Source organism: Tenrec ecaudatus, chromosome X (assembly GCF_050624435.1).
Source record: "Tenrec ecaudatus isolate mTenEca1 chromosome X, mTenEca1.hap1, whole genome shotgun sequence".
In the NCBI taxonomy this organism is placed as follows: Eukaryota; Metazoa; Chordata; class Mammalia; order Afrosoricida; family Tenrecidae; genus Tenrec; species Tenrec ecaudatus.
In genome coordinates this window covers 75,740,811-75,767,654 of record NC_134548.1, presented here as the reverse complement: position 1 = coordinate 75,767,654, position 26,844 = coordinate 75,740,811, and the positions used below count along the sequence as shown (strand labels likewise).

General features: G+C 40.5%; 1 protein-coding gene across 1 annotated transcript in view; it reads right to left on the bottom strand.

Annotated features, from left to right (window-relative positions):
- The window catches only part of YIPF6 (Yip1 domain family member 6), a 54,959-nt gene extending 28,768 nt beyond the window's left edge, over nucleotides 1–26,191 (bottom strand). Inside the window, exons 1-4 of the mRNA XM_075538735.1 lie at nucleotides 26,035–26,191; nucleotides 10,751–10,879; nucleotides 8,466–8,544; nucleotides 5,103–5,145 (exon numbers count right to left, since the gene is read on the bottom strand). Of these exons, the coding sequence (XP_075394850.1) occupies nucleotides 5,103–5,145; nucleotides 8,466–8,544; nucleotides 10,751–10,879; nucleotides 26,035–26,091 (308 nt within the window). The 5' untranslated portion in view covers nucleotides 26,092–26,191. The remainder of the gene's footprint in view (nucleotides 1–5,102; nucleotides 5,146–8,465; nucleotides 8,545–10,750; nucleotides 10,880–26,034) is intronic.
- Between the last annotated feature and the right edge of the window lie 653 nt (nucleotides 26,192–26,844).

The window sequence follows — 26,844 nt, the reverse complement described above, 5'->3', positions numbered from 1 at the left end:
GGTCTTGTTTTGTTCCTTGCCAGGAAGGTCAACCTTTTTCTTCCATGGTTGCAAATGCTACATTCCACATACTGACAATCTGATGCAAGGAATTCCAACCCTTATCACTCTTTATCTAGAAAGTCTATTGTTCAGTATGGTATGATGAAAAAATCCATAACTGGACTGGGAGTCAGAAGACCCAGGTGCTGATCCCAGTTCTGTCACTAGATATGCAACAAGTCATTTCAATGGCATGCGATTCCAGCTCCCTTCTTTGCAAATAAAGGAAGTTAAATGATATAATCTCTAAGGCTAATCCTACTACAGAACTGAAAAATGGTATACTCAGAACATCTAACATAAACCCTCCCAGAGAGGTACTGAAAACCCCTAGTGATGTCACAGGTATGAGATTAAAGCCTTGGGAACCCACAAGGGCAGTTCTACTCTGTGGTATAGGGTCACTATGAATTACAATAGACTGGCTGAAAGACAGTGAAATAAAGGCACTTGAGTATTTTACTGGGTGTTGTTAAAAGCATAAAAATAACACTCCACAATAGTACCTACAGTTTAATTATCAGTACCATCAAGTGAATTAATGCTGACTCATAGTGACTCTATAGGACAGGGCAGCACAAGGTAGAACTGCCTGTGGGTTTCTGAGAATGTATCTCCCTTTTAAAATGTATTATTAATTGGGAGTTAATTCATATATTATTCCATAGTTCAATCACATCAAGCAGAATTGTACAACTGCTACCACAATTAGTTTCCAAACATTCTTTTTCTTTCTGGACTTCTTGATGTCATCTCCCTTTTACGCACCAAACTTCCCCCTCACCTACCCGGCACCAAACCCTTATTCTACTTGCTATCCCTAAAGGTTTATCAATCTTAGGCTTCATATACCAAACTACAGAAAAACATGTAACACAACTTCAGAAGGTGAGCTCAATGACATAACATATCTGAGATAAACTCTAATATGAACCCACAAAAACAAAACAAAAATACAGCCAATGTTGAAATCAACATCAGGTCCAGCATGCATCCGAGGGGGGAAATCAATGGACAGGTTTTAACTGTTCAAGTCAGGTTTATCCCTTTGATTTTCTTTTGTTTGTTTTTATTTTTTCCCTTTGATCTTCTATATTCATCTCTCCAACAAACTCTAATAACCACTTGCCTCCATCCCTTAATTATGGATAGAGGGAAAATACCGGAGGCTTATTTCCTACAAATCTATCTTAGGCTCCCACTGACATCCATTGCCTTTTGCAGACCAGATTCTCACAATTTAGGCTCTGATAGAAATTCCTCCTTTGACTTTGGATTATGATTTACAATCCTTTGAAGATGGTGTGTTTCCTTCCATGTGGACTTAGCTGACAGCTCACTTAGATGGCTGCTTGTTTGGAGACAAGTCTTTAAAACCCCAGATGTTATTTTATCTGCTAGCCAGGCACCATTAATTTTTTCAACACATTTTGCTATAGTCCCCATATCTTCTGGGTTCCCTTTCTGCGGGCGAGTATCGAGCAGGGCCATGATGTAAGAACTAATTGGTCTTAAAATGGAACTAGAATTTAGTGTGAGCCCAAAACCCATTCCTGGATCGATGCTTTCTGTTTGTTTTGATTGTTTTTTATCTGTCTTTGGCTTCCTTTCAAAACCTCCTTGTTAATTTATGTTAAGACTGTATCTCCTTATGGGAGCAAAAAGTCTCTTCTTTTTACAGTAGAGCTGCTTATGGTTTCAAATTGTTGACCTTGTGTTTAGCAGCCCAATGTGTAACCACTATGCAATCAGGGCTCATTAGCAAAATAGCATATACTAAATTTAAGTGAAAAATATTAAGCAGAGAAACCAATGAGAAACACAAGGGGGCTATAAAATGTTCACGGAAAAAAATCCTTTATGGTTTTTTCCCCAGGAGTAATGATGGGTCTTTGTTTTTATTGTAAACCAGGTGGTTTACATTTCAGATCAACAACTTTGTATTCAACAATTCAAACCACTCATCAATCCTCCCCCAATAATTTACCTCTCACTTGCTCCCTAATTTTTCTCGCTCTTGTGGACTCCTTAATCCCCAGGTCACCATTGTGTGCTCACCTTCCCATACAAACGCTGAAGACAAATGTGTGCATAAGTAAGTGTGGTGAAGAAGGCTGATGGTGGCAGGCTATCGAGAGATATAGCATCTGGGGTCTTAAAGGCTTGAAGGTAAACAAGCGGCCATCTAGCCCACAAGCAACAAAGCTCACATGGAAGAAGCACACCAGCCTGTGCAATCACGAGGGGTCGAAGGGACCAGGTACCAAGCACCAAAAAACAAAAATCACATCATCATGAAGGAATGGGAGTGCGGGGTGGGGACCCAATGTCCATCTGTAGGCAACTGGACATCCTTTTGTAGAGGGGTAGCGGGGACGAGACGAGTCACTCAGAGTGTAGAGTAGCATGGATGAAACACACAACTTTCCTCTAGTTTTTAAATGTCTCCCCTCCCCCCACTATCATGATCCCAAATCTACCTTACAAACCTGGCTAGACCAAAGGATGTACACTGGTACAGATAGGAACTGGAAACAGGGAATCCAGGACAGATAAACCCTTCAGGACCAGTGGTGAGAGTGGTGATACCGTGAGGGTGGAGGGAAGGTGGGGTAGAACTGGGAAACAGATTACAAGGATCTACATAAAACCTCTTCCCTGGGGGATGGACAACAGTAAAGTGAGTGAAGGGAGATGCCAGGCAGTGTAAGACATGACAAAATAATAAGAATTTATAAATTATTAAGGGTTCATGAGGGAGGGGGAAGTGGGGAGGGAGGAGAAAAAATGAGGAGCCGATTCCAAGAGCCTAAGCAGAAAGCAAATATTTTGAGAATGAGGGGGGCAACGAATGTACAAATGTGCTTTACACAATTGAAATATGTATGGATTATAAGAATTGTAGGAGCCACCAATAAAATGATTAAAAAATAAATTAATTTTAAAAATCTAAGGTCTACCACTAATTACAAGTATGTGCTCTTGGTTAAGTCCTAAACTTCTTTAAACGTGAATTTGTCAAAATAGGAAAATGGTGCAAGAAGGTATCAAAAATCTTTGTGGAAAAATTTCATTATCTTTTAATTACATTTGTCCACAATCTTTTTTAAGTCCCCTCATATATTCTTATTTTGAGAAGGTATTTAAACTTTTCCTGTAGGTTAAAAAAATCATTATACAAAGGGGCTACCTCACAGCAGTCAGGACAAAACCAAGAAATGAATCCTGGTATTGTATGCTTTCTACTCCACCAGTGGTTATAATTCCTCTCTCCAATTGAACCTTCCTCTCCTTTTGTTATACCCTTTTACATATAAAACCAAACTCACTGCCATTGTGTTAATTCCTATTCAGAGCGACCTGAAATGACAGGGAAGATCTGCCTCTGTAGGTTTCTACGGCTGACTGCAGTTAGCAGCCCAAAATGTAATGGTTAGGTAGCTAGAGGCAGAAACTAGTGGTTGTCCCGCTACATGCTAAGGCCTCCCTTTCCCCCCTTATGTGAAGTTGGAAGCCAATAAAGGTTAGAGGGCACACACAAATTCAGGCCTTTGAGACAAGAAGCCAGTACATTTGGGAGGGCCCCAATCTAGGCCAGGTGGGCTTAATTCAGCCAAAGGCATCAACTAGTACGATCGACCATGCCTTCCAGCATCGGGCCCTGAAACTCAGAATCCGGAGCCCACCCCCTCTCTTTTCCAGCTGCTCTGTCATGGTTCCGCACAGCTGGGCCACGGTTCTCTTTTCCAGCTGCTACTCAGTTGTGCTGCGGTTCCTCAGGCTTCAGCATGAACTCTTTCTTGTGGGAAGCCAAGGACCGAGGCATTTCCCACCCAAGAAACCTAACATAACCATTACACCACCAGGGCTTCTTTTGTTTTTTCATATACAAGAGAGCTTCAAAAACTTCGTGGAAAAAATGGAATAGAAAGATAATGAAATTTTCCACAATGTTTTGAAGCCCCATTGTATATGGAAAGCATAACAGTCTGAAACACGATCTTGCTTTTATTTTAACTCTACCACCTCTATATGTCTCATTTGTTCTCATGAAAATGTCTATTTTTACTAAGACTTAAAAAGAATGATGATGCTTAAACTAATTCACTTAGTTAGTGATGAGTAGGTATTTGAGAGTAAATAAATGTCTGAATAGATATGACCAAGACTGAAAAGCCATTGGTAAGCAAAGATAGGTATAATTTACTTATCTTTAAAACAATCTGAATGTTTACCTAAAGTTTTCAATATGAATACATAACGTGTAATATATAAAAGTACATCATTAAATATGTGGTCAAATTTTCCTTGATTCTGAAATGCAAAAAAATGTCTAAACCAAAACCAAAGTACCTAATCCATGTCCATCAAGTTGATTCTGAGCCAGAGCAGCCTTATATAGTTGTGGCAGCTATATAACCTGGTGTCAACTTGCGGATATTAAGAGTGAAGGGTTGAGTCTAGCCTATCAATCAGGTCACGGCCCGATGATGCCTCCTGGTGGGCATGATGTTCTCGTGAGGATTCTGGGAACTTCCTCTCTTTCTCCCTGGAGGAGGGCCAGACTCTCTCTGCTTTCACTTTCCTGTTAGTGAGCCAGGAGGCTGAGATCTGGCAGCGCTGTACTACCACCACCACTGGACCCACAAGACTTTTGACCTAGCAGCCTGTGATTTTCCTGCACTGGACAGCACTGCATGGGCTGAGTGAGCCTGAGAGGAAATTATAGACTAGTATTGGACATATGGGCAAATATTGGACTTACAGACTTGATCTGGACTGTGGGCTGGGATGCTTTCTCAAAACACAATTGCTGTTTGATATTAAGCTCTCTCTTACACACATATATGTGTCCCTGTATGTGTTTTTCTAGTCTACCCAGACTAACACAATAGGGTTCCAAGGTTATAAATCTTTATGGGAACAGCCAGCCTCATCTTTCTCCCTTAGAGCAGCTGGTGAGTTTGAAGAACAGACCTTAGGGTTAACAGCCCAACTCCTAACCCACAGAATCATCAAAAGGGTCTAGTCAACTTCAAACGGCAAAGAAAAGTACTTACAATGCAAGTGTCACACAAAGGAACAAAGGGCCCCACAAATCCCCTGCAAGGCAAGAAAAGACAAGATTGCTAAGAAAAAACAAATCATACAGTGTTCTCTCCCTTTCAAACAACATCTTCCTCTACCACTCTTGGAATCTGGATCAAGGTTCTGTCAATCCAAGTCAGTTTTCCGACTTCTCTTATCCATCCCTCCCTACTCCTCAAATCAAAATATACTTCTATTGCTTTACATATTCGAGGTTTTGTTCACTTCATATGCCACAAATCACCCTTTTCCAGCATGTTGTAAAGACCAATGGAAAAATAACTGAAGACTCAGGTGCCCTGCTTCCCACCCTCAAGTGAAATTACAGTCAAGTACTTCATCAATCTGAGACTGCATTTGACAAGGCAAGTGTGGCAGTTACATAATCTCCTGAATAATCAACTTGAATGAAGGGGTGAAGTCTAGCCTGTTTATCAGGTCATAGCCATTGAGGCCTCTGTGTGGGCAAGGCCTTCTCCTGGGGATTCTAAGAACTCCTGTCTTCCTCCCTAGAAGCAGGAAACACACTCTCTCTGCTTCACATTTTGGTTGGCAAGCCACAGGGTGCTATACTGATGGCAGCCAGAGCCCTGGAGCTGGAGGAGCCATGTGGAGACCCACGCGAGCTCTGAGATGCTTCCATCGTCACTGGATCAAGTTTCCACAACATTGGCCTGTGATCTTCCTGCATTTGGCATCATTGTTATGTGCTGCGTGAGTCTGAAGAAGAATTTATACAAGGGTATTGGACATATGGGCTAATCTCAGACTTATGGACTTGACCTGGATTGGGCTGAGCTGTTTTCTTAATATACAATTCTCTGATATAAAACTCTCTCACACACGAGTGTCTCTGGATTTGTTTCTCTGGTTAACCTAGATGAACACACTCTGGTACCTTGGGGGTAGAGTGCTAGAGGAACAAACCATAAATGTGGAGAGTGGATGCTGTTTGACCTCTGCCTCAGGGCAGTTCTTCTTTGGCTAGCCAGAGGGCAGCTATGGCCATGCAGCTTACTGGGTTTTTTTCTGGAAAGAATATGGCCAGTTAATGTTTTGATTATTTTGTTTATTTGTTGTTTTGGGTTATTCCTGTTTGACATGGTGAACAATGAAAGCAATTAATGTATATTTTGAACTGAGAGGGCGAAATCACCCCTTGAATTTCTCAGAGACCATGCTGCTTAGTGAAAACAGCTGACAGAAAGTCAAACTGGTTGATAGAGGACCCTGGCTTGATGCAGAGGTCTAAGGTGAGATAAATAAGGACTGAACTTGACTGTTTTAAGAATTGCGTTTAGGATCTGGCTGTACTGGGTTTACACTGTTTTCTTTTGACTACTGTTATTGATATAATGATTGAAAGAAATGATTATTGGGAAGTATAGAGAGTTTATATGCTCACTGTTTCAGCCACCAATTTAAATCTTTAAATGAGTGCAGGACATGCCTGCAAAGAAAGCTCCAAAAAGCTAAGCCCCACCAGTGTCTTCAGCGCTCAGGATATTCGAAGGTGAAGAGACTTGTCTAGGGGGCTGTTGACAGATTGAAGAAAAAAAATGGAACTCTTTGGTTTTTGAATTTTGAAGTAGTGGTTTGTGCCAGAGGTAGAAAAAAATGGAAGCCATAAAGAAACTCTCCTCTCTAGGTCTGAACATTGAAGGGAGCTTACAGGCAGCCTGAAGTGCTTGCTAAGTGACCACCTGGATCCAGCTGTCTAGTGGAAGTAGGAAAAATGCAACAATAAAGAGTTGGTCAAGTTGGACCACTGACAGCTGTAGACCTGGTTCACAGGGACTAGAGAAAATGAAAGCACCTAGACCAAGGGGGCCGGGGTTGTTGAAAATTTGTGATGCTGTCCATGGTCTTAGCACCCTGGTGAGGCTAAGTGAGGCAGCCCACATTGAGTTGACCAGAACATGACCAGATGAAGAGAAGATTTTTAAACCTGTGAATTGGTGCATATTGCTGTTGACTTTATGGACAGCCTGTCTTGATTTGACTTTGCTTCTGGATGCAGACTCACAAGATTTCAACTGGAATGAAGATTCTTCATATCAAAGAATATGACTGTCTCCTCAGAGCACTGGGTAGATATAAGTGGGCAGTCTAGAAACTGGATACCCACAACGGGAGGATAAAAGCATAGAATTGCTGGCTAACAAACTTTCATAGGCGGGGGAATACGCTCACAGGATTATGGTGTAGGTGCTCCCTTGACTGCAATTGCTAGGCATGGAATATTGTTGCTTTGTTCACTTATAAAATATTATGTTTAAATTAGGCTGGCACACATTGAATTGTATGTATTTTAGTTTTATCCTGTTAGGTACAGGTATGATTTTATTATTGTTTAAAAATTGGCTAAAGAGTTGTGTAAAAATGTCAAGTTGACAAGGGGTGGTCTGCGGCAGTTACATAATTTACTGTCAACTTGAACAAAGGGGTAAAGTCTAACCTGTTGATCAGGTCATAGCCAATGCTGCCTTGGTGTGGGCATGGCCTTCTCCTGAGGATTTAGGAAACTCCTGTCTTCCTCCCTGGAAGCAAGGCACACATTCTCTCTGCTTCACATTTCTGTTGGCAAGCCGCATGGAACTATCCTGATAGCAGCCAGAGCCCTGGAGCTGGAGAAGCCATATGGAGATCCATGCCAGTGCTGAAATGCTTCCACCACCAATTGATTCACAAGACTTTCCACACACTAGCCTGTGATCTTCCTGCATCACTGCATATGTTGTGTGAATCTGAAGAGGAATGTATACATTGGTATTGGACATATGGGCTAATATTGGACTTAAGAACTGGCTGGACTGGACTGGGATGTCTCCTTAATGTACAATCACTCTTTGCTATAACGCTCTCTCGTCCACACACGAGTTGCCCTGTTTGTTTCTCTAGTGAACCTGGACTAACACAGCAAGTATCAGCATACTCACTTCGTGAATATGAAAACGTCAAGACGGAAATTAACAACTTGCCCAAGGTTATTAATAGTTCGGACTGGAGCTGGGACCTGAATATGTCTTTTGACTCCTTAATGGGATTCGCTATTATTGAAACTGTAAATGTAAACATTTTGACTTTTCCCTTGAGGCTGTGAAGTTCTTTTAAAAGAGTGTCTATGTGTTAACAACTTTTAGAATAATTTCTCACACTGTTATAACATTTTCCAGGCAAAAGTATACAGTTTATACACATGAATGAGAGAAATATCTTAAGCAGTATCATTCACCCTTTGAAATTCCATTTTAGCTTTTTAATTTCTTTCAAAAGTTTCATGTATATATATGAAAGTGTAAAGAAACAAATCCCCCAAACCCTCATATACTTACAATCTCTCAAAAGAGTATTACTTTTCCTTGGGTATAAAACATGCATGAATTTTTTCCCAACAGCTTTTAAATCACGCATCTGAAAGACATAAACAACTTTTTGTGTTGTGACAACCAAAGTTCCTAGGCACCCCTCCCCCACCCCTTAACTAATTTTATTTTCTAAAATCTCATTGACTTTAATATCCTGGGAGCCTGTTGTTGAATTTTGGAGCTACAATTCCAATTCAACTCCACTATACAGACAGATCCGAGAAGAACACAAAACAAAACAAACCCACTCCTATTGAGTTAATTCTGACACATAAGAGCCTATATAGGGGATTGGTAGCTGTAAATCCTCACAACAGTAGGATAACCCCATCTTTCTGCCAAGGAGAAACCAGAGAGGTAGGGTATACTTTTTCTATTAAATACTAACATCAACATCTAATAGTTTGCTGTATCTATTAGCTCTGTTTTGATTTTGAAATGTAAAAGATATATAATAGCCCTATATGTTATAAGTCCTAGGGTATAATGAGTTAGCACTGAGCTGACAAGGTCAGCTGTCCAAATCCACAAGTCTTTCCATGGGAGAGAGATGAAGCTGATTGCTCCCATAAAGATTTACAGCCTCAGAAACTCTGGAGCTGTTCTACTATGTCCTACAAGGCTGCTATGAGTCAGAATCGACTTGAAAGTAAAAGACTGGTGGTGGTGGTAATATGTTTAAAGAAATAAAATAACAATACTACAACAAGTTGCCCTGCAAACATAGTATCTATAATTCAATCAGTACATGATGAGAATGTCAAGGCCATTAGCCTACTCCATAGCTAATCACAGTCCTTATGTCAAGTAAATTAATTTCCAATATTCTTAATTTAACTAGCAAATAAATCTCAGAGGAAAGATTTAAAAAAATAAAGACGGAGTAACAAAAAGATACTTTTCAAAATATAGTCAAGATCATTCTGTTCTTTTATTATATAAATCTCCCCATGTCATTAAATATTCTTTGTAAACATGACTTTTAATCACTCTGCAGCATTAGCAAAGCCCTTCAGCCCCAGCCGTTGGTGAAGAGTGTTTCAATGGCCACATTTCTTGCAGGAAGGAAAGCTTCAGGCTGGCTGGCCCCTCAGTGTCCGAAAACGTTCTGTGTGCCCTCCCAACCCCCTCATCTGACCACCTCTCCAACACCTCTTCCTGCAGAGTCATGGATCAGGAGAGGGCCCCAACAGCAAGGCCAGCTCCCCCCCCCCCACCAGAGTGAACCCTGACCCTGGACTCCAACCTAACTAGTCTTCAAGAATAACTGAGGCCCTCCACTCTGTCGTTGGCCCCATTCTCCTTTGTCGAAGAAATGCTGATGATGGCAAGGGCAGGACTGAAGAATAGGACAAGAGCTATCTCAAGGGTGTCCTGTAGGGTGACTTGCTGTGACTTTCTGAACTTTCTGCCTCTCTCACGATGTGGTCCTGTTTCCAAGGCCTTGGGTGAGTAGGCAAAGGGATGGGTGACCCTGAGGTGCAATGATAGTGGACAATGAAGTGGAGCCCAGTAGATCTGATTCAAGGGAGAGAAGGGCCATTGGCAGGGTGGGCTGAATGGCATTTCTAGCCTGATAGGAGCTGGACATGCCCCCTTTCCCCACTGGAAGACTTAACCTGACCATAGGTTGTTGGGTGTGAGGAAAAGGTGTTGGATGTCAGGTAAGATGGAGATATTAGCAGAACTGCTCACAGAATAGATCTATGGAATCGCAGACACTTATGTCTGAACAAACTTGTGGTGGAGGGTTCTGGTGGTGTGTGTGTTGAGTGAGTGGAACAAACTTTCTTGGAAACTCGATGATGAGACTTCAAGAAATCTTTCATGGTTGGTAAAATGTGATGCTCACCCCAGGTCTCTGCCAGCTACTGAGGTAGGTGGGATGGAACCCTAAACATAAACCATAATTTATATAATCAATATCCCTTCTATTGTTTCTCATATTGTTTCTGACTTTCTCCTATTATAAAAAATGCTATATTGAACACTATTATGTATTTATATTTCACTCTTTTTTAAATGTTCCTTTAGCAGAATTATTGGTTTAAAAAGATCCGAATATTTTTAAAGTTCCTAATACCCATTATAGCCAAACTGCTTTCCAAATTGGTTGTACCACATTATTCTGATTAAAAACCTAAATAAATACAGTGCATTGCAAATTAGTGAACCAACACAAAAGTACTATAAAGTGCTATTATTTATTTAATCCCATGACACTGAACAGAAAGGTCTCTGAGTTAACTTACGATGGTGTTCTGAACTGATTCATTTAATGTGGAGCTGTCAAATTCCCGAATTCGAGATCTTATAGGGATGGTTATTTCTCCTTCTACGGGGATGTCTTGTGAAATGGATATATCTGAAAGGCCTGCAAACTGAAAAGAGTTAAAAAAAAACATTTTTTCAAGTTTGTAATAAATATTCACCAAAGACATCATTTCCTGGATTATACAGACCATGCCTATTTGTTTTGGGGTTTTACTACCAGGGTTCCAAAAGATAGAATATAATGGGGGGGAAAACACCTATAAAATGAAGGCCACAGACACTTTCTTGCCTTCAAATATTTGGTTTGTTTAAGTCAGAAATCTTCCAACAAGACTGACAAGCTAGTGAATTTGGAATAGTAACTGCAGAGATATTAAAACATTACCTTTTTGCAATCATATCTCAGTACAGACACCTTTATGAGTCCTTCTCCTCCTAAGAGGAGCCCTGGTGGTGTAATAGTTAACAGAAGAGGTGCCCCCAGTGGTGTAGTTGTTACACAATGGGCTGCTAGCCCCAAGGTCAGTAGTTCGAAACCACTAGCCTCTCTGTAGAAGAGGAGGCTCTTTACTCCTGTGAAGATATACAGTCTCAGAAACCCACAGAAGCAGGTCTATCCTGTTCTATAGGATAGCTATGAGTTGGAATTGACTCAATGGCTGTGAGTTTTGAAGTCACACACCCCTCTCCACCTACACACACACACACACACACACACACACACACACACACACCTCTTTAGGAGCCTTATACCACAGGATTTAAGCGCTCAGCTGTTAAATAAAGGGTCACCAGTGAAAACCCATCAACTGCTCATCAGGAGAAAGATGAGACAACTTATTCATAAAGATTACATACAGCCTTGTAAACTCTCTGAGACTGTTCTATTCTGTACTATTGGTTTGTTTTGGATCAGAATCCACTCCATAGCAATGGGTTTGTTGCTGGTTGGGTTTTTTTCCCCACCTTGTAGTAGACTCTAGTGGTCTCTTCCAGGTAAAAGAGAACATAACATGGAGCCAGATGGAACTTTAATGCAAAAATATCCCAAGGTTTTCTTAAAACGAAACAATAGCTTAGTTTAACTATTAAAAAATGTCTGCCATGAACATTATGTTTTTTCAAAAGCTTGGGGTCAAATCGACAGTAGCAACTTTAAAGATTAAATAAGAACCTTAGAGAACACTGACTTTATGACATGAACATATAGAAATGAATGTCCATTGGGGCAGCGGTTCTCAACCTGTGGGTAGTGACGCCTTTGGGGGTCGAACGACCCTTTCACAGGGGTTACCTGATTCATAACAGTAGCAAAACTACAGTGATGAAGTATCAAAGAAAATAATTTTATTGTTGGGGGGTCACCACAACATGAGGAACTATATTAAAGGGTCACGGCATTAGCATTATGGAATTCAATTCACTCTAGATAGTAGATATGTTATTTTGGGTGATATAAAGGAAAACACTGAATAAGGGTACACAGCTCGATGTAGGTAAATGATGTCACTAAAATGCACAAGAAAAAAGGACTCTTGTTAATAGCTAGGGCATATATGATTTGGGAAAAACAGCAACATCAACCCAAAATATATGTTCAGGTATATTATGAAAGAGCTTCAAAAAGTTTGTGGAAAATTTCCTTTTCATTCCATTTTCCCATGAACTTTTGGAATCCTCTTCATATACATGTATGCTCACATGGAGGCATGCATTTTTATAAATAGATAGATGTGTGTGTGTGTATCTACCGCCTGTCTGTCGCTTTATCGTACTATGGTAGCTTGTGCTTGCTGTGATACTGAAAAACTATGCCAACGGTATTTCAAATACCAGCAGGGTCACCTAAAGTGAACAGGCTTTAGCGGAGCTTCCAGACTAAGAACCGTCTACGAAGAAGGGATAGGCTGTCCACTTCACAGGAATCAGCCACTGAAAACATTATGGAGAGCAGCAGGACATTGTAGATACCGAAAGCCTACTGACTAGGAGTAAAACATTGTCAAGCAGTGTCAGAAGACTAGCCTCTGAGGTCAGAAGGCTCTCAAAATGTGACTGAGGAACAAATGCCTTCTCAAAGTCAAGTCAAACATAACCATGTGGATGGAAGGAAGCTTTCGGGAATTTCATTTGCTTATGGCCAAAACTCACAATGTGAAAAATCAGCTGCAAACATCTATGAATAATTAGAACTTGGAATGCACACAGTACAAATCCAGGAAAATGGGAAGTCATCAAAAATTAAAATGGAACACATAAACAACGAAATCCTAGGTATAAGTGAGCAGAAATGGACTGGTATTGGGCATTTTGAATTAGACAATCATATAATTTACTATGCCAGGAAAAGTAGATTCAAGAGAAATGGTGTCACATTCATCATCAAAAAGGGCATTTGAAGAGCTTTCTTGAAGAACAATGCTATCTGTGATAATATCTACATAAAAGAAAATTCAATCAATACAACTATTATTCAAATTTATACCCCAACCACTAAAACTATTGAAGAATATTACCAATGTCTTCAGTTTGTGATCATTCATCTAAAACATAATTATTGGTCTCTACTCATCTGGAGCAAAAGAGAAAGAGGGAAACCAAAGTCTCAAATAGTCAAACTATGGCCATATCTACCAAGATCAGGAGAATGACACCATGGCCAGCTGCCATTATCCTGGGTCACAATAGACGAGCCCTGATAAAATGATTAAAAGTGGAGACTACTGCCTTTTGACCCTCTTCAAACCTTGAACTAAAACTCATCCAAGATCACTTTTCAACTAGATAACAAATGGCCTAAAACCAAATTATCACCCATAAGTACTGTGGCTCCTTTAAAAAATCACCTATATGATGTCCAGTTCAAGATGGCCAATTGAACACACAGAGAGTAAATCTCTCTATAACAATCAGGAGAAATCCATCAAGAAAGAAAAACCAGGTCCCTAGCAATCTTGGAAAACAGCTCAATAGACAAATACCAGATACTGTGGGAGGAGGCAGAAAAGAGGGCAAATTCACCCACAAGATGCCTCCAATCCACCTGGTTCACTGGTCTCCGGGCCAGTTAGTCAGTCCACCACCTTCTGCCAGTTCACAAAGTAGCCTCACCTTCTGGTCATCTCACCCTTATTCAGGCAGCTTGCATGACTGTTTCCTTTCCCAACTAGTTCACACCTAGTCTCATTTGGCCCGCAGCCAGTTAAAGTGATTGCCCACCTCCTGGACAATTTACATGCTCACCTTGTTCGATACCCTTGCCTCTTCAGGTGCTCACTCAGTGCCCGCTTGGTTCTACCACTTGCCCTGTAAGCCTGCTCCCCTTCCCCCCACCATCAGAGACTGCCCACAATTGCTTCACTGATCTTGAGTCTACCAGTACCTCCAGCACAATCCCATGCCTACTCCAGCAACCCACCCTTCTAGTGGCAGCGCAGCTATACCAGCTACAACACTCCTGGGCAGAGGAAATCCAATCAAAGATCACCATTGTTGTTGTTGTTTTTAATGTTATATATTAATAATTTCATTATAATTAATAATAAACTTTCTACATTTCAAAATAAAATTTTTATTATTAAAAATTAATTAGTAAATTTTATCTTTCTCTTTAGATTTTCCTTTTCTTTTATCTTTCTTCTTTATTCAGTCTCATTTATTCTTTTTTGTTTTGACGTTTCTATTATAACTCTCATGCACCACTTGATATAAAATTCACTGCCCCCATTCAGCCTAATCTCTAACCACCCTTAACAGCTAGATATCAAGATGTCACAAAAACAACAGAAAATATTGGTTCACATGAAAAACAAACACACACAAACAACAAAACAAGAAAAGCAGGCACAAACAAATGAACCACAGCCAGATTCAAAGAAATTGGCTGAACATAAAAAAGATTATAGATTTACCAGAAAAAGTATTCAGAAAAATGATGGTTAGATATTTTCAAAAGATGGATAAAGAGTCCAAGGGAAAAAATAAATAGGAAAACAAAAAAATTTACAAAAATACACCAAGCAGAAACAAAGATGAATAATTAGATAGTAGACTTACACAACACTATAAAAGTACAGTGTAATATGACCGAAGAAATGGAAAGCTATGACTGAAGAAATGAAAGATTTAGTGAGTTTGAAGACAAATCTCTGACATATAAGAAGAACAATTAACAAAAAGAGTAAAGGTATTTAAAGAAAGTTTAAGAATTCTATGGGATACTACTAGAACAATTACTGTCCCTGGAGTTTCAGAACAGGAAGAAGCAAAGCAAACTCTACAGAGAAAATTGCACCCCGAAAAAATCATGAAAGAAAACTTCTCTAAAAGAATAAAAGAGGTGAAAATATCAATCCAGGAAGCTGATAGAATTCCAACCATGGTAAACCCAAATTAAAACATCATGACATATCATAGTCAAACTTTCTAGTATCAAGGACAAGGAGAGAATCCTGAGAGCAACCAAGGAAAATGGAACAATCACAAAGGAAAACCAATAAGAATAAGATTGCATGGGGCACTAATCCACCCAAGGGGAGGGTATTGTTTATATCTCCACAGGGAAAGTGAGGGCAGACTTCAACCCAATGCCACAAGGTGTGAATGCAATATCCCTGACGTGGAGTAGGGAACCAGTGGAGAGGTCTGGGAGGCTGGCCCCAGCACCATAAATTAAGTGGATTCCTGCCCCTCCCCCGAAAAGAACTTGTTCCAAAGGACGACATTGACTCTGCAGCTCCGGGAGATGGACATAACTGATCAGAGCACACGGGAGCAGATGAAGGGGCAGGAGGAGAGAGTGGAACACAGCCTGGCCCACCAGGCCGTGAGGATGATGTTCCTGAGTAGAGCAACCAGTCCACAGGGAGAACAACATGGCTGGCCCCACTATGAGAAATGATGCCCCTCAGTGACTAAGGGCAATACAGGGGACTGCACCAGAGACACAGTGTGGGAATTGCACCTGACCTGATCCCACCACACGGAGGCAAAGCACTGGGGAAGTGCAGCGGAACAGCAAGGGAATGGAGTGGCAAGGTCCCCAGGGAATGCTGAAAGTGGACTTTGGGGCCAGGGCGTAGTGCCCCAACAGACTAGACTGGAAAACGCTCCTAAGGGCCAGCAAATGATCCCTGAACTAACTACAAGCTTTTCTCTTGGGAAGTGTTTTGTTTTGTTCTTTGTCAGTGGTTTGTTGTTGTTTTGTTGTCAGGTTGTATACTGTTGCTTTGTTTTCCTCTGTCTTGTTTTCGTGCATGTTAGTGTCTCCACAGGTCTGTCTGAATAGGACAGGCTGGATGAACTATCTGGAGGAAAAACAACGGGACCGACAGTTCCGGGAGGACTTGGGGTGGGGGGTAGGGGGGTTAAGGAAGTGGTGTTAACAAACACAGGGACAAGGGAACAACATAGGACCCCAAATGGTAGAGAGGGGGGAGTGGCAGGTCTGGTGGGGAATGATCAAGGGTAAGGTTGCTTAGAGAAGAGGTATACTCTAGCCCAGGTGGTGACAAAGCATGGTAGTAGGGCAGGAGGAAAGTCAAGGGAGATGGAGTAAAGAGCTAAGAGTCAAAGGGCATTTATGGGGGTCTAGACAAAGACATGTACATGCAAATATATATAGGAGGATGGGGAAGTAGATCGAAGTGTCTATAATTATAGGTTAAGTATTAAGGTGGCGGAATGACCTTGGGCCTCTACTCAAACACTCCCTCAATGCATGAATACTTTCTTTTATTAAATTGGAACTCTATGATGCTCACTCTCCCGACACAATGGCTGGAGCCAAAGGGGGTGAACAAGTAAATGTGGTGAAGAAAGCTGATGGTGCCCGGCTATCAAAAGAGATAGTGACTGGAGTCTGAAAGGCTTGAAGATAAACAAGCGGCCATCTAGCTCAGAAGCAACAAAGTCCACATGGAAGAACACACCAGCCTGTGTGATAAAGTGGTCCCGAAGGAATTAGTTATCAGGCATCAAAGAACAAAAAAATCATATCATTGACTGCACACCTCCATGATAGGATCGCTAAAGACAAATGGGTGCATAAGCAAATGTGGTGAAGAAAGCTGATGGTGCCCGGCTATCAAAAGAGATAGTGTCTGGGGTCTTAAAGGCTTGAAGGTGAACAAGCGGCCATCTAGCTCAGAAGCAAAAAAGCCCACATGGAAGAAGCACACCGGCCAGTGCGATCACGCGGTGCCAAAGGGAACAGGTATAAAGGCATCATGCAAAAAAAAAAAAAGATATATGTGTGTATATGTATATATGTATATATGTGTATCTGTATATGTATGTGTATATATGTGTATCTGTATGTGTGTGTATATATATATATATATATATATATATATATATATATATATATATATATATATATATATATATATATATACCATATTGAATGAAGGGGGAAGTGCAGAGTGGAGACCCAAGGCCCAAGTGTCAGCCAATGGAGATCCCCTCACAGAGGGGTTCAGCAGAGGAGATGGATCAATGAGGGTGCGAGGCAGTACCGATGAAGAACACAGCTTTCCCCCGGGTCCTGGATGCTTCCTCCCCACAACTACCATGATCCGAATTCTACCTTACAGGGCTGGATAGGGCAGAGGTTGTACATTGGTGCATATGGGGGCTGGAGGCACAGGGAATCCAGGGTGGACGATACCTTCAAGACCAGGGGTGTGAGGGGCGATGCTGGGAGAGTGGAGGGTGAGTGGGTTTGAAAAGGGGAACTGATTACAGGGGTTCACGCGTGACCTCCTCCCTGGGAGAGGGACAGCAGAGAAGGGGGGGAGGGAGACTCCGGATAGGGCAAGATATGACAAAATAACGATGTATAAATTACCAAGGGCACATTGGGAGGGGGGAGCGGGGAGGGAGGGAAAAAAAAAAGAGGACCTGATGTAAAGGGCTTAAGTGGAGAGCGAATGCTTTGAGAATGATTGGGGCGGGGAATGTATGGATGTGCTTTATACAATTGATGTATGTATATGTATGGACTGTGATAAGAGTTGTATGAGTCCCTAATAAAATGTAAAAAAAAAAGAATAAGATTGCATTTTTCTGTAGAAACAATACAGGCAAGAAGACAATGGAATGGCACATATAAAACCCTGAAAGAAAAATATTACCACCCAAGAATCTTATATCCAGAAAAATTATCCCTGAAATATGAATAAAATTAAGAGTATTTCTAGACCAAGAATAATTAAAGGAATTTGTATAAACAAGACCAATATTATAAAAAGTATTATGTATGGTATTGTGGACAAATGGTCTACAACAGCAGCAGATAAACCTGGATCAGCATACATTACTGCTCCACACAAAAACCAACACATTCAAAGCAGTACTTACAATAGCACAGAAATATAGGAAGAACAACAACAAAAAAAACAATATCACACAAAAAATACCACACATCAAAATGACAGCAACAAACTTGACACATAATAATGTTAATGGATAAATTAAGCAGTAAAAATTCAAATAATAGCATATGGGATAAGAAAATAAGGCTCTTTACTATCTTGCTTACGGGAACACCAAAGACACAAAGTCAAAAATAGACTAAAAATCAAAAGATGGAAGGAAATATGTATTAAGCAAAAGACAATCAAATAAGAAGTAGGAGTGATAATATTATTCTCAAGTAAAATTAATTTTAAGACAAAATAAGATACTGCATGATTAAAGGATCAATTGAAATAGAAAATATAACCATAATTAACATATACACAACCAACATAAGACCCTTGTCAATGTTAACACTGACACTGGCAGACTGAAGAAAGTAGACAATACAATAATAGTGGAGGGAGGGGTGCTTGGACACAAAACAAGCCTTAATTTTTTTAAGTATTGAGATTTTACAATCCATTTTCACAGACCACAACACTATAAAATTAGAAATCAATAACAGGAAGAACGAGGACCAAAAAACGAATACACAGAAAGTGAACAAAATGCTACCTAAAAACTATCGGGCAATTGATGAAATAAGGGTTGAAATTAAAATATCCATGAAATAAATATGCAACATACTAAAACCTTTGGAACATAGCAAAAGCAATACTGAAAAGGGAATTTATAGCAATAAATTCAAGCATTAAAAAAGAAGAGAAATCAAAATCAATAATTTAGCCCAGGATTCCTCAACAATTATAAAAAGCATAACAAAATAAACCTTGAATCACCAAGAGAAAGGAAATCATAGAAATTAGAAGAGAAATAAATGAAGTGGAAAATGAAAAATATTAGGAAAAAATCAATAATCAAGAAGTTGTTTCAAAAATATGCATTACAGGAGTAAGTGATAATACAGGTAGCATCACAACAAATCCAAACAAAATTAAACATGAGTGTAATGGAATATAACAGTCCACAATAAGTATAAGAAAAAATAAGGAGTGAATGAAGGATAAACTATTTGTGTGGGGTGGGGGGAGCAGGAGTTATTAGTAGTATAAACTATTGAATATAAACTTGAATGATCCAAAAATTAAATCTCTACCTAATTTACAATAAAAAAAATTGGGGGTGGGAAATCACCTATATGAGACCAAATGGACAATAATTACTTTAAAACTAAGTTGAGAATGTAAGGGGCAGGGAAACTAAATTCATGGAAATGGAGCAGACATAACAAAAATAATGAGAATATCTATGCACCATGAAGATCTTAACCACTGTAAATGAACCATTTGTAGAGAAATTGTTGAATAGAAACCTAAAACACAATAAAATAGAAAATTAAGCTATATAAAAATAGCACTGATTAAATATAAAGATATATTAAATCATTGTAATTTAATTATATATAATTGCATGCTCATGTTTTTAAAGAAACGTACTTTTTAAAGAGTATTTTTAGACAAAATATGTCTGGAATTTAAAATACTCAGAAAAACTGAAGAAAGAGCCGAAAGTTTAGACTGGCAAAAACTAAGGGGAAAAAAATCAACTAAATATAGTGCAGGATCCTGGAACGGAGATAGGATATTTGAAAAAAATTAAATTCTAATAAGGTTTGTACACTAGGTAACAGTGTGCTGACATTAATTTCCTGGTTTTGATAGTTATTTTATGGTTATGTAAAATGTTAACATAGGGGAATCTGAAAGGGAGTATATTGTTTTTCAATGTTTTACATGTCTACAATCATCTCAAAATTAAAGTTAAAAAGCATTCCAGAAATAAAAATGTGTTGGCTAGATAGTTGAAATGAGACTAGCAGAATATTGTGAAGAATGAAACAGGGCCCATACCGCACTCCACACACAAAAACAAACTCAAGATGGATAAAAGGCCTATATGTGAAGTCTAGATTTATATAACGATCGTCAGTGAAAAAATAGGGATAAACTTGGGGACTCTAATGCATGCTATAAATATATTATCAATATAATGGAAAACAGAAATACAGAAGACAAAATAGATGACTGGGACGTTCTTAAAATTAGACCCTTATGTGCATCAAAAGACTACACTCAAGTGAACCCACAGACTGGGAAAAAAATTTTGGCCAAGAGACTAATTTCTAAAATGTATAGACTATCATATATACTCATGTATACACCGAGGTTTTTGTGGTAAAATTAGGTGTCTCGGCTGATATTCAGGTCAGTTTATACTCAAGTATATATAGTACTTGCAACCTCAACGAGAAAAGGCAAATCATTAAAAAGTGATCAGAGAACATAAATATACACCAAAGGAGACCTTCGGGCAACCAACAAACACGCAGAAATGCTCATGATCATTAGCCATCCGAGAGATGCAAATCAAAACAATAGTGATATATCATCCCACCCATCATTAACAGCAAAGTCTAAAAAAACACCCGAAAGCATCCACTGCCGGTGAGGATGTGGAAAGAGTGAAACTGTCATACACTGTTCGTGGGATTGCAAAACAACAAAATCACCGTGGCAACTGGGACTTGAAATATCATGATCAGCAGCCCTTCGAGTTGGGATACATCCTAAAGAAGTGAGAGCTCCAGCACAGATAGATGCGTACCCATGTTCATTGCAGCACGAGTCCCAATAGCCTTTAAAGTGTGAAATAAAAATCAAAGACTAGCAGGATGTTAATAGCTATTAAAGATGGGTAATGGGCACATCGGGTTCATTATACATTATTTTTTTATGTATTTGAATGCTTTCATATATCTGTATAAGGAAGCTTCCAAAAGTTCATGGAAACATTCCATTATCTTTTAATAGTCCAGAAGCCACCCACCCACCACCCACCACCCACACCCACCCACTGGCACTTTTGAAGCTTCCGCAAATATTTTTCTTGTTCTGCCATTCCCTCTCCTCTTTCCTGACAAGCATCTCTTCCCTGGCATTGATCTCCTAACTTTACTGACACTGTTTTGTAACAGTGACCTCATAATCATCAAAATCATCAACTATAGGGATTCTTTCTGTAGTCCTCCTCTTTGAATTCCAACATTAAATGTGCCAATCGCCCTTTGAGAGATCTTATTTTCTCTTCACTACTATGGCACTGCGCTTTCAAGCTCTGGGATTGTTTGCTCTTGGAAACTGTTTGGAAATTTCCTTGCTGTCTGCTACTGCTAGGGAGGCACAGTATAAAGAACGTGCATTGAAGGCAAGCACTAATCGAATCTCCCGTCACACGGAAACTGAGAATTTGAAAAGAGAGAACACCTGCAGTCACTTTCAGTTGTTGTAGGCTCCTAGGGCTGAACAGTATGGATTCAAATCTTAGTCCTATCATATATACATATAACATGTATACATATAACAGTGTATTTAACTAGTGTGTTTTCGTTCCTTCATCTATAAAATTGAGTTAATGGAACCTTCATCCCAGGGTTACTCTGAGGAAGAAATTTATTAATATATGCGCAGCACTTGATGTTAGACCCTCCGTAAGGACTGGATAAGTATTAGTGCAGGTTAGGAACCCCAGAAAGTCATTTCCAGTTGTTATTGAACTGCCATGTGAGCTCCACGGTATGCCCCATCCCACACCATCCTTAATACCTCCTCTAAGAATTAGCAACAATGTGCAACAAACTGAGCCAGGATCTACAAGCCCTCCAAACCCTTGTATCCAGACAGGGCTTCCAGGCCTGCAGCTAGTAGCCCTACTCTCTAACCAGGGCTCAGTGTGTAAGGAAGGTGAGTTGTAACCTCATGTTCCTCCCCTTCTCCATGTACAGGCAGGCTCATGAACACAAATGTACATGTGTGCAAAGAAATGAACGTGCACATTTTGTTGCTGGCTTGGCACAATGAGAGGAGGTAGTAGAGGCAGGGCCAAAAATATAGAGTAAATGTAGAAATCACAGGCCTCGAAAAGTGACTGGGAGCAAATGGGAAATATTGCTCTAAATCCTGAATGAAGTCAACAAAGGCAGGGGAACAGGATGTATGGGGTCAGCTAGGCAAGTACCACACAGGAATCCGCTTAATTAGCGAGGTCTGGCTCGGAGAAAGAGCGTGGAGGTGTAACTAGTAGCATGGTCTCCGGGCAACCCTTCACCAGGTTGCAGTGATTATTATAGCTTTCTCCTGGCTCCCTAATTATAGAGAAACATTACCCAAGATTCTGTCTTTTCAACTCAAATCTCTCTGTGGATGACAACTAAATTAACATCTCTAGTCCTGACATTTTCTGAAGTCTAGGTATAAAAGCCTAAAATCGTTTGGATATCTATTGGTGGTCTGCCAGCATCTCAAACTAAGCATGTCCAGAACTGAATGAATCAACTTTTAGGGTACTCATCCAGCTAACTCTCCATATAGGTTGGCTGTTTCTGTTCAAGGTATCACTGTGCTCCCAGCTGTCTAGTTTTAAAGTGTGAGAATGGAATCAGGAGAACCAGGAGCAGGAGAACCACCTCCACCTGAAAGCTTGTGAGAAATGCAGAAATACTAACCCCACTTAAGATCTACTAAATCAAACTCTACATTTTAATAAGATTCCCTAGGTAATTCCTATGCACATTAATGCTTGAGAAGCACTAAGCCAAGATACATTTTCCCTAGCACAACAAACCCTCAAGGATTCTGTCCTTTCTTATATCTCACCTCCCTACTCTACATCATTTTCTTATCACATCTTCCCTGAACTACTGCAACACCTCAGATTCCAGCCATTCTCCACTGTACTTCATCCTCTGCAGTGCTTATCAACCTTCCTAATGCCGCAACCCTTTAGTACAGTTCATGTTGAGGTGAACCCCTCCAACCCTAAAATTATTTTCGTTGCTACTTCATAACTGTCATTTTACCACTGTTATGAATCTGGCCAGCCCTGTGAAAGGGTCGTTCGACTCCCAAAGGGGTCACAACCCACAGATTGAGAAGCACTGCACTATTATGATGCCATATCCAAGATTTTAAGCCCTGCCCTCCTGAAAACTTTCTAGCTCCTTGTTGCCTATTAATCCATCCAACCTAATAGTTAATAATAAAATGACTCTTACTGTATGATTATTATGTGCCAGGAACTCTAATGTGCTTCACATGTGTTAACTCACTCTAATCACCTAACAACTCTGAGCTAAATTAACTTTCTTTGTATCTCCATTTTACATATGGGCTTTTATAATTTTCCTCATTATTCTAGTTAGTGTATGGCAGAGAAAGGGGTACTTGCAGTTCATTGGTAGAATTCTCGCCTTCAATACAGGGCCTAGGTTCAATTCCTGGTCAAACGCACAGGTGCTATAGTCAGTGGAGCCAACATTGTCACGAGACTGGATAGGTTTAATGGAGTTTCCAGACTAAGACATGCTGCAACAAAAGGCTTGAAAATCTACTTCTTACAATAAGCCAATCTGCAATAGTTCAATCCGCAACTAATCATGGGGAAGGTAGAGGACTAGACAGTGTTTCATTCTAATGTGCATGGGGTCACTGTGGGTCAACTGCACAGCACCTAACATGTCGCAGGACTTAAAGCCAACCTTAGGCAGTGGGACTCCAGAGCAAACATACCTAACCACAGCTCCTTACTGTATGCCCAGTTCAGTAGCCTTAGCTTTAAGGTTAACTCCTATTATTTCTCTATGATTCAGCCAAAATGATCTGCTGTTCAAAAAGTTTATTAGCACCTTCTAACATATATGCCTCTGCCAATTGGAGGCTGTGCAGAATCAATGGAAATAATACAAACTTCAGAGACCAACCCTAGGTTCAAACTTCAGGCATGGCGAATAAATAGTTGTGATACACTAAAGCAGTGGTTCTCAACTTGTGGGTCGTGATACCTTTGGGGGTCAAATGACCCTTTCACAGGGGTTGCCCGATTCATAACAGTAGCAAAATTACAGTTATAAAGTAGCAATGAAAATAAGTTTATGGTTGGGGGGTCATCACAACATGAAGAACTGTACTAATGGGTCACAGCATTAGGAAGGTTGAGAACCACTGCACTAAAGAAATCACCAAGCTTTCTCTGACTTTCATTTCCTCATCCATAAGACATAGTTAAAACCACCTAACTAAAAATGTGGTTGTAGAGTTTAGAAAATATCCAGCACAAATAATGAGCAAACAGCAGGCGCTCAAAAAACCGATACCTAGTACACTTACTTACCTGTACTCCCAAATCCTACTTACCCTTTCAAGCCCTCTAAAGTCAAAGGGGTCCTTAAAAAGTTCATGTAAACTAGTATTATGAAAAGAACTAAGAATGAATTTCAAAGGTGTTTGCACTGATATAAACTCATACTTACTTGTCTGAACAGGATTTAGCCCGAGGCGCTAAGAAGGATAAAAAACATCAATTTGAAAAGAACCCCTATTAGAGCAACATGAATTCTATTGAAATTGAAACAAGAACAAACATCAAATTTACAATAACGTTGGTGGGGAGAGGGGTGATGATTAAATCAATGATACTTTACAAATGTTTATGGTGACAAGGCCCCCAAAGAAATCAGCAGTTTGGAACAAAAAATCACATCATTGTGAATGAGGGGGAGTGTAGATGGGGACCCAATGCCCATCTGTAGGCAACTGGACATCCCCTTACAGAAGGGTCAAGGGGAGCAGACAAGCCAGGCAGGGTGCAGTGTAGCAACAAGGAAACATACAACTTTCTTCTCATTCTTAAATGCTTCCTCCCTCCACTATCATGATCCCAATTCTACCTTACAAATCCGACTAGATCAGAGGATACACACTGGTACAGATAGGAATTGGAAACACACAGAATCCAGGACAGGTGATCCCTTCAGGACCAGTGGTGAGAGTGGTGACACTGGGAGGGTGGAGGGAAGGTGGGGTAGAAAGGGGCAACAGAGTACAAAGATCTACATATAACCTCCTCTCTGGGGGACAGACAACAGAAAAGTGGGTGGAGGGAGATGTAGGACAGTGTTAAGATATGACAAAATAATAATAATTTATAAATTATCAAGGGTTCATGAGGGAGGGGAGAACAGAGAGGGAGGGGAAAAATGAGAAGCCAATAATACCAAGGGATCAAGTAGAAAGCAAATGTTTTGAAAATGATGACGGCAACAAATGCACATATAGGCTTGACACAATGGATGGATGTATGGATTGTGCTAAGAGTTATACGAGCCCCCAATAAAATGATTTATGTATATAAAAAAAGAATGGTCAAGACGATCTCCATTTTATAGGTAAAAAAACACACCCTTTATGAAATGTCTAACCCAAATTCACACAAACAGCACAGTGGATGATTCCAGCCCAGACCTAACACCAGCAACTATGCTCTCACTGGTGCATGTTTTGGGACGGAATTAAGGGATTATCCTGCAAAATGCGGGAAGGAGGTGCAACTGGGATAGCAAGAATCCTATCTAAGCCTCCAACAGTCATGGAGTAAATAAAAAATCAATGTACAAGTAACAAAACGTTAATATACCATGAGAAGCAATCTCCGTCTTAGAATGTTGCTAATCCGACAATGGCTAGGGACAGGTCTTGACAAAATGAGAGCCAGAAGAAAAGATATTTAAGACATTATCAAAACTCCGCATTGAGCACAAAGTCGGAAACGAGCTCAAGCCCTGTAAGTACAAGAAAGGAAAAAAGAACGAGGAAAACATAATTCGATGATCTTGTTAAACAGAAGTGGATTAGAATGGGAAAAATGGTTAGACCAAGAAGAGGTGTACTGTTGGGACTGGTCTTGGCATCAAGAACTGACGGAATTAAAGGGTGCCAGCTCTCTCAGGCGAACAGCCTGTACCCGACAGCCTGCCTCACCCTTAAGCCTTTGTTGTAAATCCCAAACTCACCAGGGGCCTGGATGATGCTAAACTTCGATCGCCCGGAGACTCGGTAACTTCCGCCATATTGACCGTCCTTCCCCAAGACTGCTCCCACAGCCCTTTGCGGAACCTGAGACGTGGAGCCCGCGGCCGGTTTACGTCATCGCGCGGCGACAGCGTCACCGAAAGGTGCCTGGTAACACAGCTAGTGGGCGGTCCCTCTTCCGTTGTCCTTTGCCCTCTGGCGTGAAGTTAGGAAGGCGTGCCTCGCCACGCCTCTTCTGGGACAAGGACAGCACTAAAAGTGTTTCCTCGATGATGAGAATACTTCGTCGTTCTGCAAACCCTGGTTTGTCCTTTCAACCCCACACACCCACCGCTTTCCGGCTCTCGCTTGGCTGAGTGCCCCTACCCCAAGCACTGTCCCACACAGGAAAAGCTCCTTCCCCGCCCCTGCTGCAGGGAACTTCTAGTTTGAGTGCTCACTAAGACAAGGTTGAGCCCCTCCCTCCCTACTTGCTCTCTCCGCCCCTGCCACCCGCTATCCTGCCCGTCTTCTCTAGATATCAAGATGCTTCTCACAGGGGCGATCACCAACTCGATGACAGTGAGTGTGCACAGGCGAAAGATGAGGTGTTCTGCTGCCATAAAGATTTACTACCTCGGAAATTCAAGGGGAGCAATTCTAGTCTTGTCTTATAGGATTAACGTCTATCAGAAGTGACTTGATGTCCGTGAAGATTTGGGTTTGCTTTGCTTTTGGTTTTATGCTGGCTCCAGATAGTGCGTGATTAAATCCCCACTGAAAACCACCAGCAGTTCCACGGTAGAACGATT